Raw genomic sequence first — 14,434 nt, 5'->3', positions numbered from 1 at the left:
TTCTTCCAACATTTATAACTTACTGAAGTTTCCCAGGGGAGAAAACACGATTTTTGCCCTGACTAAACCACTTATTATTCTAATGTGCAAATAGTTTTATTCCTTTTAGCATCCTTCTAGGCAACATCCATGAAGCCAAAAACGTTCATTGCTCTGTCCCTTACCTAGAGCATTGCCTAATGCACAGTAGATCCAGGCATAGTTGAATAAATGCCAAATTAGTTGGGGTTTTTTCCCACACATGGTCATCAGTGAAGGAAATAAACATATTTGCCCCTGATAATAAAGTGATTCACTTCATTGCCCATAAATTGAGCTCTTTCAGGCCACCATGAATGTTGATTGGTCCAAGGATCCTGCAAGCATGGGGAAGCAAAGAGGTGGCATAGTTCTCACCAAAAAAGAAAAAACGTTTATGAGGTGTAAGTGATAAAAATGCTGGGGGATGAGGACTGTGTTATATTTTAACTATAAAAGGGAAATGTGATCATAGAACATAATATAACTTAAAAGGGAACAAGAAGTTAATATAACTTTAGTTGAGAGCAAAAATACTTGTGATTGCTTGGCTAAAAGGGCATATGATTATTGCCAGCATTTTTAATTTGATTGAGTTTTTACTACCAGGAACTGTGCAGTTATTTACATACAGGATCTCCATAATTCTCATGTATACCCTGTGAGGAAGACCTTTTTATCATCATTTTTCAGATAAGGAAACTGGGATTTAAAGAGGTTAAGTAATTTCCCCAGGTCATAGTAATTGGCCAAACCACAGTTGAACCCTAAGTTTATCTCTAAAGATACTTTTGATGAGAGATTCAATTTTTTATAATGTATAGGTAATTCTGAATAATCCTGTTTCCTAAATTTTCAAACAAAAGTAATTCCTGGGTAATAGTTGGCAATATCTTTTTTTTTTTCTTTAGTGTAATTATTGAGGGCTTTATGTATGAGAATATAAGCGTTCGATATAATTTGATATTAAGTCCAGTATTTTATACTGTCTGCTGCCTGAAGTCATTTGGCCTGTTTGTAGGGAAGAAGGGGATGAAGGGAGACAGAGAAAAAGACATTACCCCTAGAATGGAAACACTTTCCCCTTAAGGTGTAGAGATCAGCTAATCATGAGTTTTGAAACTGTCCATCACTGCTTTGGGGAGGCCTAACTAAATTTTCTGTTAAAAGTCTTATAATCCTATTCTAATGGGGACTTTTCCTGGTAGAGCATGAATAGATTTGATAGAGTCGAAAAGAAAATGGGACTTACACGTGGAGACATCAAGGGGCAGGAATGGAAAGTTTAGGCATATAGGGACAAAAGGAGAGGGGGAGGAAAATGCCAGAAACTGAGCCTGGAAAGTAGTCTGAAGAATAGACTTGGAAGGTTTCGAGCAAGTGAACCAAGAAAGGGATCCCTGCAATAAATAGAATTTCAACAGGTTTCAGTTGAGTCACATAAGTCTGCTTGGATTACCACGAGTGTGGGAATTTCATTACAATTTTAATAAGAAATCTTTAATAACCTACTGCCCAGCAAGATTACCACCAGAACAAGTCATGAATCTTTACAGCTAAAGTCCACTTCTGCTCACCTCTCCTCCACACAAATACCAATCTCAGTCATGCTCTTGGAACAACCAAAAGGCCAAGGACATTGCTGAGTGCCTACAACAAATGATAAGGAACTATGGAATTCTTAGTAGTTTTAGCTGCAGTACATCTGAGGCCAGGCAATCCTACCAGTTCCTATCCTAATTAGGGATCTGCCGCATACATTAGGAAATTTTGCCCATCTTTATGGCTTTCAAATACTGTGGATTTATTCACAGGAAGGTAGTGGAGGGCATCCATGAACAAAGAAGAATGAAAGTTGTTCATATACTGGGTGAAATAGATTCAGTATACCTTTTCATAGGAACCAAAGTGAGGAAAAATAAGTTATCACAACCAAAAGGTAAAAGTTGCTAATGAAATAGTGTGCTTCAAATGTCTGCTCTGAAATCATAGAGAGTGGGGCCAACAAATAAATAAAAAGAGGTTTAATTTGAAAAAGATTTTTTTAAAGAAACTATCTTAGTTTGCCAATTAATAAAAAGAAAACTTTGAAAGCATTTCACACTGAAGTCAAAGAGGACTATAATTAATAGGACATAAAATTCAGAGGTCAAGTTAGATCTGTATAAAAAGAAAAAGAAGTTATTTTTTAAACTAACTCATTTAAACATGGTGCCAAGGAATAGAGGTACCAGTACCTTTGTGTTATAAAGCTGCATGGATGTTGGTGTTTCCCAAAAGTGCTAAAATTGAAAATAGCCCAAGGGTGCCTAGGTGGCTCAGTTGGTTAAGCATCTGACTTTGGCTCATGTCATGATCTCATGGTTTGTGGGTTCAAGCCCCACATCGGGCTCTGTGCTGACAGCTCGGGGCCTGGAGCCTGCTTCGGATTCTGTGTCTCCCTGTCTGCCCCTTTCCTGCTTGTACTCTGTCTCTCTCTCTCAAAAATAAACATTTAAAAGAAAGAAAGAAAATAGCCCATCTGTCACCTGTGATTTTTTCCTACAAATAACCTCCGTCAATAACTTTCTTTCTGAATTGTCAAACCAATCATCTGATCAATTTTTTAAATGAAGATTTATCCTGAGAGCCGTCCAGCATATGGCATTGATTCCTACAAAAAGCATTAACCAATGTCGCAGGTGAGTGGAGTGTGAAATTACGGGTTTTGCACATGGCCCCCTTGTTTCCGTACCTCAGTTAAGGAAGTCCCTGGTTCAGAGCACATGAAGTTCAATCCAGAACAGCAGACAAAATACCTAAACCATCAGAAAGTCGACAATGTCACCTTTGAATCCGTATTGATCCATGCATATTTCCATTGGTACCTTTTCTTTTAGTAAATTTCAAGACCATATGGCTCGAAATTAAACTATCTTAGCTTGGGCAAGGGTCCAGGCCAAGCTGTACACCAAGGGCAAGGGCTCAGGTAAAAGCCTCTTTTGGCATTGAAAACAAGTTATTTGCAACTCTCCTGGTCTCAGGTGTGGGCAAACTGAAAAAATAAATAAATAAAACTTAGTACATTGAGACTATAAAGAGTTTCTTTAAGGGGTGCCTGGCTGGCTCAGTCAGTAGAGCATGTGACTCTTGATCTTGGGGCCATGAGTTCAAGTCCCATGTTGGGTGTAGAGATTATCGTTTTTTAATTTTTTTAACGTTTATTTATTTTTGAGACAGAAAGAGAGCATGAATGGAGGAGGGTCAGAGAGAGAGGGAGACACAGAATCCGAAACAGGCTCCAGGCTCTGAGAGGTCAGCACAGAGCCCGACACGGGGCTCAAACTCACGGACCGCGAGATCATGACCTGACCTGAAGTCGGACGCTTAACCGACTGAGCCACAAAAAATTCTTTAAAAAAAAGTTCCTTTTGGAGGGAAGTGATAACAAGAAAGCAATGGCAATCACTGGGAACAATAACTTGGTCCCAGAATAAGATACAATTCTCTCCTGATTGCATGGGACTAGCTATAGATGTGATAGGTGTAGCTTTTCTTGGATCATGACTAGAGTCTCTAATACAGGCTCTTGTTCCAGGAAGGGGGAACCATAGGCCTCAATCTCAAGTTAATCTTTTTAATAGGGAAAATGCAATACATCAGTAGCCACTAACCAGTCTATAGCACAGGCCTCACATTTTAATAGTCATTTTCTGTGCTTCTTATTGTCAGGAATAGGTTCCTGCTTATAGCTTCATCCCCCCAACATTACTACATGAGAAGTGAAGACATAGTCCCTGTGAGACATTTACTGCTAAATCCCACTCGTAATGGTTGTTTAAATCATTTTCATCTTGGTCATTAAAGTTGACTGACACCAGAGTGTAAATCTAAAAACGAAAACTAAATATGCTTGTTTTCTAATAAGCACAAAGTAATCTAACTTTCCTATTGAACAGGAGGCATTCTAAAGCAAATTATCCTCAATATCTGAATCTAAATATAGCCAGTATTAGAATTTCACCTTTCCTCGAGCAAGATAATCCCAGGGACAATCATTAGGAAATGTCTTCTTTTCCATTTTATAGAGATTTGGTTGACACACAGCACCGTATAATCTTAAACTGTGCACCATAATAACTTGACTTACAATTATTGCAAAATAATTACCGCAATAAGTTCAGTTAAAATCCACTATCTCACGTAGATACCCCCAAAAAGGTACTTTTCCTTGTGATGAGAACTTTTATGGGGTTTTTTGTTTTTTTTTTGGTTTTTTGTTTTTTTTTTTTTTGAGAGAGAGACACAGTGAGGGCGGGGAGGGGCAGAGAGAGACAGAGAATCTGAAGCAGGCTCCAGGCTCTGAGCTGTCAGCGCAGAGCCTGACGTGGGGCTTGAACTCACAGACTGTGAGATCATGACCTGAGCCGAAGTCGGACGCCCAACCGACTGAGCCACCCAGGTGCCCCAATGATGAGAACTTTTAGGATCCACTCTCAGCAACTTTCAAGAACTTTCAGGATCCACTGTGATAGCATACCATACAGCAGTGTTAATCATAGTTCCCATGTTATACATTGCATCCCTAGTATGTATTTTTCTTATAACTGGAAGTTTGTACCTTTTGGTCACCATCTAATTCCCCCACCCCCCACCCAGGAAATTTCTTATATAGTGTCCAACATAATGAGTGAAGTTGAAAAATATAAATCTTTAGGTGGCCTGGCTGGCTCAGCCTGTAGAGCATGAGACCCTTGATCTCAGGGTTGTAAGTTTGAGCCCCATGTTGGGTGTAGAGATTACTTAATAAATCTTTTAAAACTATATTTTAAAAAATCTAAATCTTTATGTGGGTCTTATGTGCATGGGTCCTAATCATCATGGTTACATCAGATGGTTCCTGGAGTAAGACACAAAACCCTTATGGTTTTTATATTCTTCCCAGCATCAGACCTGACCTACTGCTCCATCAAAATTGACTTATAACCCACATGTATTCAACATTGATTATCTAATTTGGTTTTGTTTTTTGCTTGCTTCTACAACTGAAACAATGACAGCCATTTAAAACCCTACAAAGATCTCTTCATTGTTGATGGTTTTAAAACATGTTTAAAATTATAATCTCTAAAAATTACTATATATCAAACTTATATTCACAATTTCCATACCATTAGCAAGCACAATTTTGCCACCTGCTGACCTTAAGATTATATACATTTTCAGGTACTTTGATTTCATTTCAATTATTTTATGAGAAAAGTCAACCTAGCACTACATATATACACCCACATGTTTAAATTTTATACAAATACACAATATTCCCTTGTAAACTTTCCGTTCTTATCCCTGGTGAGTGAGTTGGTTGTGTTTGTCCTCTTTGACAAGATACACAAATGTTCATATAATCAATCCTTACACGCAGACACACACCCCACACAAACTCAGTGTCTAAGTGCGTAAAGTAGACATAAAAGCATTATTCTACACTTAGGGATAATTATTCAATGTCTTCTTATAGATTAAGTCAATTTTTTTGTCTTATTCAACAAATGTAGTGTCTATTCTAGCTTGGATTCATAGTGACAGTCTGTTCCTTTGTTTTAAAAGTTATGTCTTTGTTACGGGACTGTGCTTCCGGCATTTTTATTCCTTTCTTTTTAACTTAGTATTGTACAAATATTCCACCTCGTTCAACCTGGAGAGGATTTTCTTTTCTAAATAATCATTTTTTCTCACATATGAATGTAATAAATGTCTGCTAACATGTGTAACATTAATACATGTTGCATTATAAATTTTATATTCATACTGACTCAGGTATGTTCTTGTTACCAGCAAGTTTTACAATGACAATCATGTTTGCTTATTAAGGTTATAGGTCATTCTAGGGAAAGTCTGTGATGTTTAATAGCATCGAAAAAGCATCCAGCGAGAAAAACAAAAGTTAAAATGGATCTTCAATGTTCATCATTAATTCTCTTGGGTTATAGAAAATTCTGGAAATCTATGAAGCTAAAGGTTTCACCATTTTCAGGTGGCAATTGAGATGCCACAGTAGTCCTAAAGCAGTTTGTCTCAGCTTGCTGTTTCCAAAAATGAGGATAAATGAGTGGCCTGAAGGAAAAAGAGCCGATGTCAACGTGACCGCCAAATTGGCATGATGTTTCTTCAGTAAGAGGAAAATCCAACCTGTTAACTGGATGGAAAAAAAATGAACCGTGGAGAGGAGGAGGAAAGCTATCACCATTTTCATGGCCCTTCTATGGGCCTCTGTGCTGAAGTCCCTCGAGCTGGAGTTCAGTTGCACGTTCCTGGTATGTCTCATCAAGGAGAGAAATAAAAGGAGCAGTGAGGTCAGGGACAGAAGGAAGGGGATTAAGTAGATGAAACTGAGAATAACCAAGCTGTTAAGATACCCAGTTTTACTTACATCTAGGGGCCGAGTTGAGTTTCTTTCATAGTTGTGGTAGATGGTAGCCCAGAGATCAGAAAATCCAACTAATAATTTGTAGTTGAAAACCAGTAAGAATAAAGACCCCAGAGGAAGCACAAGGAACATCCTGCTAATTCTCCGCCTCAGCCAGGTGAAACAGCGGTGGGAGAAATTGGCTATCCTAAAGAAATAGAAAACACTCAGGCAGGTGGCAAACCAGGTAGCTAGGTGATTGGTCAGTGTCCAACAGATATTAACGGCGGTAGCTAGTTTCTCAATGTTATATAGATGTGGCCAAAACACCATTACAAGCGAATCGAATAGTATCATCCAAAGAAGAATGATTCTGGAGACAGCCAGGTTGGTGGGGATGCAGTCAGCTGGCGAGAGCTTTCGATGCTTCACCCAGTCAATGCAGTTGACGAGTGCGATGAAACCATTCCCCAACATTCCAATCATGAATGCTCCTACTGCTGCTGTCAGAAAAGTATTTTCGAGGGGCGCCTGGGTGGCGCAGTCGGTTAAGCGTCCGATTTCAGCCAGGTCACGATCTCGCGGTCCGTGAGTTCGAGCCCCGCGTCGGGCTCTGGGCTGATGGCTCAGAGCCTGGAGCCTGTTTCCGATTCTGTGTCTCCCTCTCTCTCTGCCCCTCCCCCATTCATGCTCTGTCTCTGTCCCAAAAATAAATAAATGTTGAAAAAAAAAATTTAATAAAAATAAAAAAAAAAAAAGTATTTTCGATTCCAGATGGCATTTCTGTAGAAAGAATCCAGGAAACTAGCCCTATGTTTCACTGATTTTTGTTGTTGTTGTTGTTCTGTCAAACGTTGGAGGATAAAGTCCACTTTGATACTTTTCACTTTGATATTAAAAATGCTCAGATACTATCTCACTGACCTTCACGAAACATCTTTCTCTTTGGTTCCAGCTGTAAGTCCGAGCTTTACACAAGGAGATCCGGTCTCACAGACCTAAATGAAAAACTTTAATGTAACTTCTAATCAGCTACTGATTTCCAAATTAAACAGTAAATGTTCCCACTCATCACTGGCACTGACAGCAGTGTTGCGCTTGGGAGGACATCTGGAAGAACAAAGTCAAATATGGGAACATGCAAATACGAGGCGATTTCTTTACACTGATTTGCACTTTCCTTCCCTTTCTTTTATTTTTTTAATGTTTATTTTTGAGAAAGAGAGAGAGAGAGAGAGCATGAGCAAAGGAGGGAGAGCAGAGAGAGAGGGAGAGCAGAGAGAGAGGGAGGCACAGAATCCAAAACTGGCTCCAGGCGTTGCCGCTATCGGCACAGAGCCTGACGCGGGGCTTGAACTCACAAACCATGAGATCATGACCAGAACCGAAGTCGGATGCTTAACTGACTGAGCCACCCAGCTGCCCCTGCGCTTTCCTTTTCAATTGAAAATACCATTTGGGCGGCACATGGGTGGCGCGGTCAGCAAAGCGTTGGACTCTTGATCTTGGCCCAGATCATGATCTACGGTTTGTGAGATTGAGCCCAGCATGGGGCTCTGTGCTGACAGTGTGGAGGCTGCTTGGGATTCTCTAAATAAATAAATAAATAAATAAATAAATAAGAAAATAGAATTTGGATTCAGGTTGCTTAATTTTAATAGAATTCTCAGGCACTATTCATTAAATCCATTTGATAAAACCCATCATATTTCAGATACTATTATAGATGTGGTAAGCGTAATAAAGAGAAGTAACGTCAAGGAGCTCACAGGGTATTAGGAAAAGCAACGTCAAATAAACTGTTACCATTGAATGTGACAGAAGTTTGACCAAAATGTAACTTGCCACACAGAGAAGTGTGCTACGAAATCTGCAGCCGTCTTGAAACTTTTTAGGATTTCCTGAAGAAATAGACACAAAGGGAAATGATCTTCCAGAAGGGTATAAAACCATATGCAAAGGTACCAATATCAGACCTATTTGAGCTATTACTCTGAATATTTTGAGCTTTCTTCTCAATCAGTTACTGCCTATTTGATTCTGAATAAGCTCTTGTCACCTGAGAGGGAAAAAATAGTAAGAAAAAAATAGAGTAGAAAAAAAATGGAGGAGTGGGGAGTGGGAAGGGGTTCTTTTCATTAATCCTGCTTTTGGTAAAATCTTTTGTCTCATAAAAAATTCAGTTACAGTAAAATTTATTTTAGTTTGGTTTTGGTTTCAACGAACAGGTAACTTTAATACAATCGTCTTTCAACCTCGACCGCAAGGTTCTCTCTCCTATTGAGAGAACTTTAGGTGTAAGTACGTGTGTTATATTAATAATTAATATATGGGGGCGCCTGGGTGGCGCAGTCGGTTAAGCGTCCGACTTCAGCCAGGTCACGATCTCGCGCTCCGTGAGTTCGAGCCCCGCGTCAGGCTCTGGGCTGATGGCTCGGAGCCTGGAGCCTGTTTCCGATTCTGTGTCTCCCTCTCTCTCTGCCCCTCCCCCGTTCATGCTCTGTCTCTCTCTGTCCCAAAAATAAATAAAAAACGTTGAAAAAATAAAATAAAATAAAATAAAATAAAATTGGAGAAAGTTCTATGACATATGTATGAATTCATGCACAATTTCTGTACTAACCTGGAAATAACTGACACTGCTCTCCAGCCTTTCTGGTTGAAAGCCAGAAGTCATACAGAATCATAAAAGCTTGCAGGGGTAGCACCCAGGAGGTGGGGACTTTTTTACTTTTCTTCATGAAAAAGAAGTACTTCCAGGCAAGGGAGTTGGAGATGGTTAGAGAATTCTATATTTTGTTTTTTAATTTTAATTTTCTAATCTTTAATTTTTAGAGAAAGAGAAAGCATGCACAAGCTGGAGAGAGAGACAGGAAGAGAGAGAGAGAGAGAGAGAGAGAGAGAGAGAATCCCAAGCAGCCTCCATGCTGAGCAGACATAAGGTTCAGTCACATGACCCTGGGATCATGACCTGAGCTGAAATCAAGAGTCGGACACTCAACCAGCTGAGCCACCCAGGTGTCCCCAAAACTCTGTATTTTGTGTCAGGAAACCAAGAAGGCCCTAGAGATCACTGATATTTCCAGATCTATCTTAAAATAGAAGTTGTTATACTTGATAAAGAAAAAGTATTATTGCACGTATAAACATAAGATATATTATTACAAAATGCTTGGGCAGATAACAATTAATTAAACTTATGTGTATGATACAGTGACAATCCCAAATAGTCTGAACTTCCAATGATGACTGATTTAAATCCGAAAACGTATGAACACTTATGTTATAGTCATCAGTTGAAAGAGAGACAATTCTTCTAAGGAATTGTGAGAAAATACATTCAGAAGTCTATGTTGGCCTATTTCAAACAAAATGCTGACTTCCTGAGTGATAGGGAGTGATACTTATATAGTGATCAACTAACACTTATGTGGGTTTAAATAAAGATGGTTCAACTGAATATTTTATGAGGTCCTATCATTAATACCACCTGGGGGGGGGTGGGGCTTGAGTTCTTCCTGTTTCCTCCCCGTGTCTGTGACATCTCCAGTGAAAAAATATACCTTAGCTTTCTGTTGGATTCTTTCTGTTGCCTTTCCCTCCCCAAGCCCGCATGTTTAGATCTCCTGACAGTCTCAGAGAAGCGGGCAACAAATGTTGCCCTGTATGCTCTCTCCCATCCTATCAATAGCAAGCTTTTCTACTTATTTGCAAACACAGAAGTAGCTTCCTGGTTCTTTTTGAATTGCAACGAGGAACTTTCATGCACCGAACTTGATAGTCACTGCATTAAAGTACTGGCCTTTGTGGGGTTTTTGTTTGTTTGTTTGGGTTTGGTTTTGTTTTGTTTTTAAGTAAAAGAGAACTTCAGTGTTTCTTTGGCTGGACCCTAGTTGAAGAAGCAATTAGCTGGGGCAAGGGCCACCGCCTGAAGGGACGGAGATTTCATCTTTCACAAATGGAGACTATTTGCCCAGCTTAATCACTGCTTACATAAACAACCTTTCATGTTTCATCATAGATTTTTGTTTCACTTAGCATATTCTTTTTGTTTCCCAAACTGAAGGCCATGGGTCTTTTCCCCTCAAAATCCTTAGGGGGCCAACATCCTCACTCGTTCTTTCTCATGACAAACCTAAGACAGGGCCAGTCTAACTGATACCAACCTCCACATTGGCAAACCTGTCTCACGCTCAAAATAAGAATGATTGGGTATTTCCACCGTCTTCTGAGGCTGCGTTGATATTGATGGAAAAAAAGAAAAAATAAAATTTGAAAAGCTGTAGTCTATAAGTGTACAAGGAGACAAAATACAAGTTTGCCTGTATGTGTTTTTCAAATTCCTCAAACTTTTCAAATCAATTTGTTCTTGTGAAGATCGGTCTTAAGGTCCTGAACAGGATATGGAGTTACTCTAGGCAACTTATCCGGTGTCTCAAATGACAGAATTGGGAAGACCCTGCGATGATACACATGTCCCTTAAAGGCATCCCTGGCTCAGAGGAGATGGGGTCTAATCAAGATCTTATGAGGAGAAGCCACCTACTGGCAGATAGCAGACAAACCACCAGAGACCTTGAGGAAATTTGCATGCCTTTCTCAGAGATCACTAGAGGTATGGGTTTCTATATGACACATTCATCACCAGGGTTCATGAGAACTGTCTTGCTGTGCTTGATTTATGTCTTATCAGTTGCCTCCAGTAGTCACCCTAAGGATCAGAGATACGACCATTTCAGCAGTAGAAACAAGTTATTTGTTCCTCTTCCATAAATCACCTGGTAGACAAATGGAAAACACCAATCATTACACCAGAATCTTTAACTGAACATTTATTTGGTGGGGGAGAAGAATAGTTAACAAGAAATCGGTGACAATCTCCATCCTTCCCCAACACTTTGGTCCCAGGGTAGGATACAATCATGGATATTTCTTCTCTGGGTGGATGACACTGGCCATGCCTGTGTTGGGAGTGGCTCTTCTTGGATTGTGGCTCAGCTGCTGTTGAGTCCCCCACGACATCTCTTGTTACGGGGAAAGTAGACATGCAGGGCTCGATCTCACTCGCTCTTCAAATACAGTCTACAGTACGTCAGTTGCAATGACCCCAGCCTATGACCTTGTCTTCTTTTACTAGTCCTTTGCTTTGTCAAGACTAGAGCCCTATTCCTTATAGTTCCATCTCCCTAACTTTGTTGCATGAGTGTTGACTTACTCCAAGTTAAACATTCACTCACTTATCCCTAAGGCCTACTTCTTAGAAAGAAGAGCTGCTAAAAAATTAGCTCAATCACTTTATCTTGCATACCAAAGAAAAGTTTCATACGCTAAAAATTAAACAATGTGCTTGGTTACCATCTTATAAATAGTACAAGGTTATGTCTAAGTCATTTCTATGAAAGGCTATCTAAAACAAAACAAACTCAATGCCTGAATCTAAAGGTACTCAGCCTGATTTGCATATTCGCTTTTACCAAGGCCAGATAATTACAGTGATAATCAGACAAAATAGTAAGTTAAGGGCCAAATAAATAAATTTCCTTTTGTAAAATGTAAATTACTTAGGGAAAATGGTAAAATATGTCTTATGATTAAAACCGTTATCCACATCGTTATTGTTATCAATACACGGAAGCACCACACAGCCTAGACGTGTTAGAGGTTTAGCTTTCTAAATACGGCGAGGGAGGACAGGGAGAAACGTTCATAATTCTAACACCATTCCAGGTCCAGGGAGCAGCCCTAGAACAATGTCCATACCTACAGGTCCGTCAAGACTAATTTACAACCCACGTATTTATCATCATTTAATTACAACTTTTTTGTTTCTTTAACACAATCTAAAGAATACATCGAAAGTAAACCCTTAGGGTTTACTAAGAAAGTAAACCCTAAGAAACCCTAAGTAAATTCTTCATTTTTTAAAAAAGTGTATTTATTTTGAGAGAAAGGGGTGCGGGAGGGGCAGAGAGAGAGGGGGAGAGAGAATCCCAAGCAGGCTCCACAGCCAGCGTGGTGCCCGATGGGGACTCCATCTCATGGCTGTGAGATCATGACCTGAGCCTAAACCAAGAGTCAGACAGTTGACTGACTGAGTCGCCCATGCGACCCAAGAATTCTTCATTTTTAAAGAATTCCATTATATATAGCTGCATAGCATCTGTATAATATTAAAATCTACAACATCATGTTCAAAATGTTATAGTAAACTTTTCTACCCTTAACTTTATTTAGAATTTGTAGTTACTTTATCTAAATTTAGGTTATGATAGTCAAAATACCACTTTCAAATTAAGATTAGCATTATAAGCATGTGTTTTTAGTTTATTTTGTTTTGCACTGTGAATATTATTTTCAAATAACTCATTCCCATGTTATCAATAAGACTTCTAATGACAACAGTGAAAAGCTTTTTCATTTAAAAAAAATTAAGCCTTTACCCTATGAGGTCATGTTTTTCCCATCTCTGACTTTAGTTGCTCAATTAACTTTTCTATCACCATTTTATAGATCGTCTACCTAGTGAATAGTAATTTATCTTGATTTCTAAAACACGACATGCTTCTGACATGTAATATGAATTACAATTACATAAATCTTTTGCATATAAAATTAAATAATTTAGATTCTCTTTGAAAGACTATTTGCAATTTTTAAATATTGGTAACCACTGTGTTAAACAAAACTGAATACTTTAAAAATTATATTGGCTGACCATGGGTCAATTATCATCAAGAGTAACTTTTTCTAGGGGAAATTTCATTAATGTTTGACAATACTTAAAGGAACCCTGTAGGGGGAAAAAAAAAGAGAAGTGAAATTGATCCTCAAAGACTCCTCATTAAGTCTTTATCTTTAGAAAGACCCTGGAATGTCTATCTATAAAGACGAAACTGTTTTTTCTCTTTTCAAGGTGCTTTTAAGATGCCGCAGTACCTTCAAGGCTGTCTGTCTCAGTTTGCTGTTTCCCAGAATCAAAATTAATGAGTGGCCTGAGGGAAAGACATATATGGCCAACATGATAAACTTTGTGAACTTGTTGTTCCAAAATATCAAAAGCATCCAGTTTGTCAATTGGATGGAAAAAAAATGAACTGTGAAGAGGAGGAGGAAAGACATAACCATTTTAATGGCCCCCTTATGGGCCTGTGTGCTGGGGTCCCTGGAGTCCATGACGTTGAGCTGCAAATTTCTGATGTGTCTTACCAAGGACAGAAACAATAGGACCAGTGAGGTCAGGGACAGAACAATAGGAATGGTATAGGAAAAACTAAGAAGAATCAGGGTTTTAATATAAAGGGTTTTACTGTCATTTATATGTAATGTCAGATTACTTTCATCCATCACATAGACGTTTAAGAAGAAATCATTCAATGATTCTAGCACCAGGAAGTCAAACAGCAGAAAGGGCAAAGAAAGGACAAGAATGGCAAGAACCACTCTGTTCGTTCTCCACTTCAGCCAGAGGAAGAAAGAGTGGGAGAAGTGAGCTATTTTAAGGAGGTAGAAAATGCTCAGGCAGGTCGTAAACCAGGTAGTCCAGTGATTAGTTATTCTCCAAAGCAAAGTAATAAGTTTTGCTGATTTCCAAGTGGAATAGAAAGGCGGAGATAGTGTCATTACAAATGATTGCCACAATGACACCAGCAGCTGAGTGATTCGGGAGAGAGCCAAGCAGGTGAGGATGAAGTCAACAAAAGAGATTTTTTGGTTCTTGATCCATTCAGAGCAGTTCACCAGTCCAACGAACACATTCCCCGACATTCCAATTATGAATTCTGCCGTTGACAGCGTAAGAAAGATTTTATCCAGTCCGGCTAACATTTCCGCAGGAAAAAAATCCAAATTTCTAATGTCGTGTCTCATTAGCAAATTTGTAATCAAACTGTCTTGGCACAGCATCCATTTCTGATAGTTACCTTCACCGTGTTTCTTTGCGATTCCAGTGTTAACCACAACATGCTGCTGTTGGATACAGTCTCATATATATACGTATATGGAAATTTCTCTGCTTTATTGTAATGGCGA

At 39.0% G+C, this 14,434-nt stretch overlaps 2 protein-coding genes across 2 annotated transcripts; both read right to left on the bottom strand.

The window, feature by feature from the left end:
* Window positions 1–6,004: 6,004 nt before the first annotated feature.
* On the bottom strand, window positions 6,005–9,083 carry LOC112867866 (taste receptor type 2 member 42-like). The gene is made up of 2 exons (XM_025930893.2): window positions 9,030–9,083; window positions 6,005–6,937 (listed from the first exon to the last, which is right to left on the bottom strand). Exons 1-2 carry the CDS (start codon window positions 9,081–9,083, stop codon window positions 6,005–6,007), a joined length of 987 nt encoding a protein of 328 aa, XP_025786678.2.
* A 4,178-nt stretch (window positions 9,084–13,261) lies between these two features.
* Window positions 13,262–14,230, bottom strand: TAS2R42 (taste 2 receptor member 42). The gene is given in 1 exon segment (XM_025930786.2): window positions 13,262–14,230. A coding segment is annotated over 1 exon segment (969 nt).
* Window positions 14,231–14,434: the final 204 nt, after the last annotated feature.

The sequence above is a fragment of the Puma concolor genome, chromosome B4, assembly GCF_028749965.1.
Source record: "Puma concolor isolate L17-30 chromosome B4, mPumCon1.1.hap2, whole genome shotgun sequence".
Taxonomy (NCBI): Eukaryota; Metazoa; Chordata; class Mammalia; order Carnivora; family Felidae; genus Puma; species Puma concolor.
The sequence above is the reverse complement of the archived record's forward strand: the minus strand, read 5'-3'. Positions and strand labels throughout refer to the sequence as shown.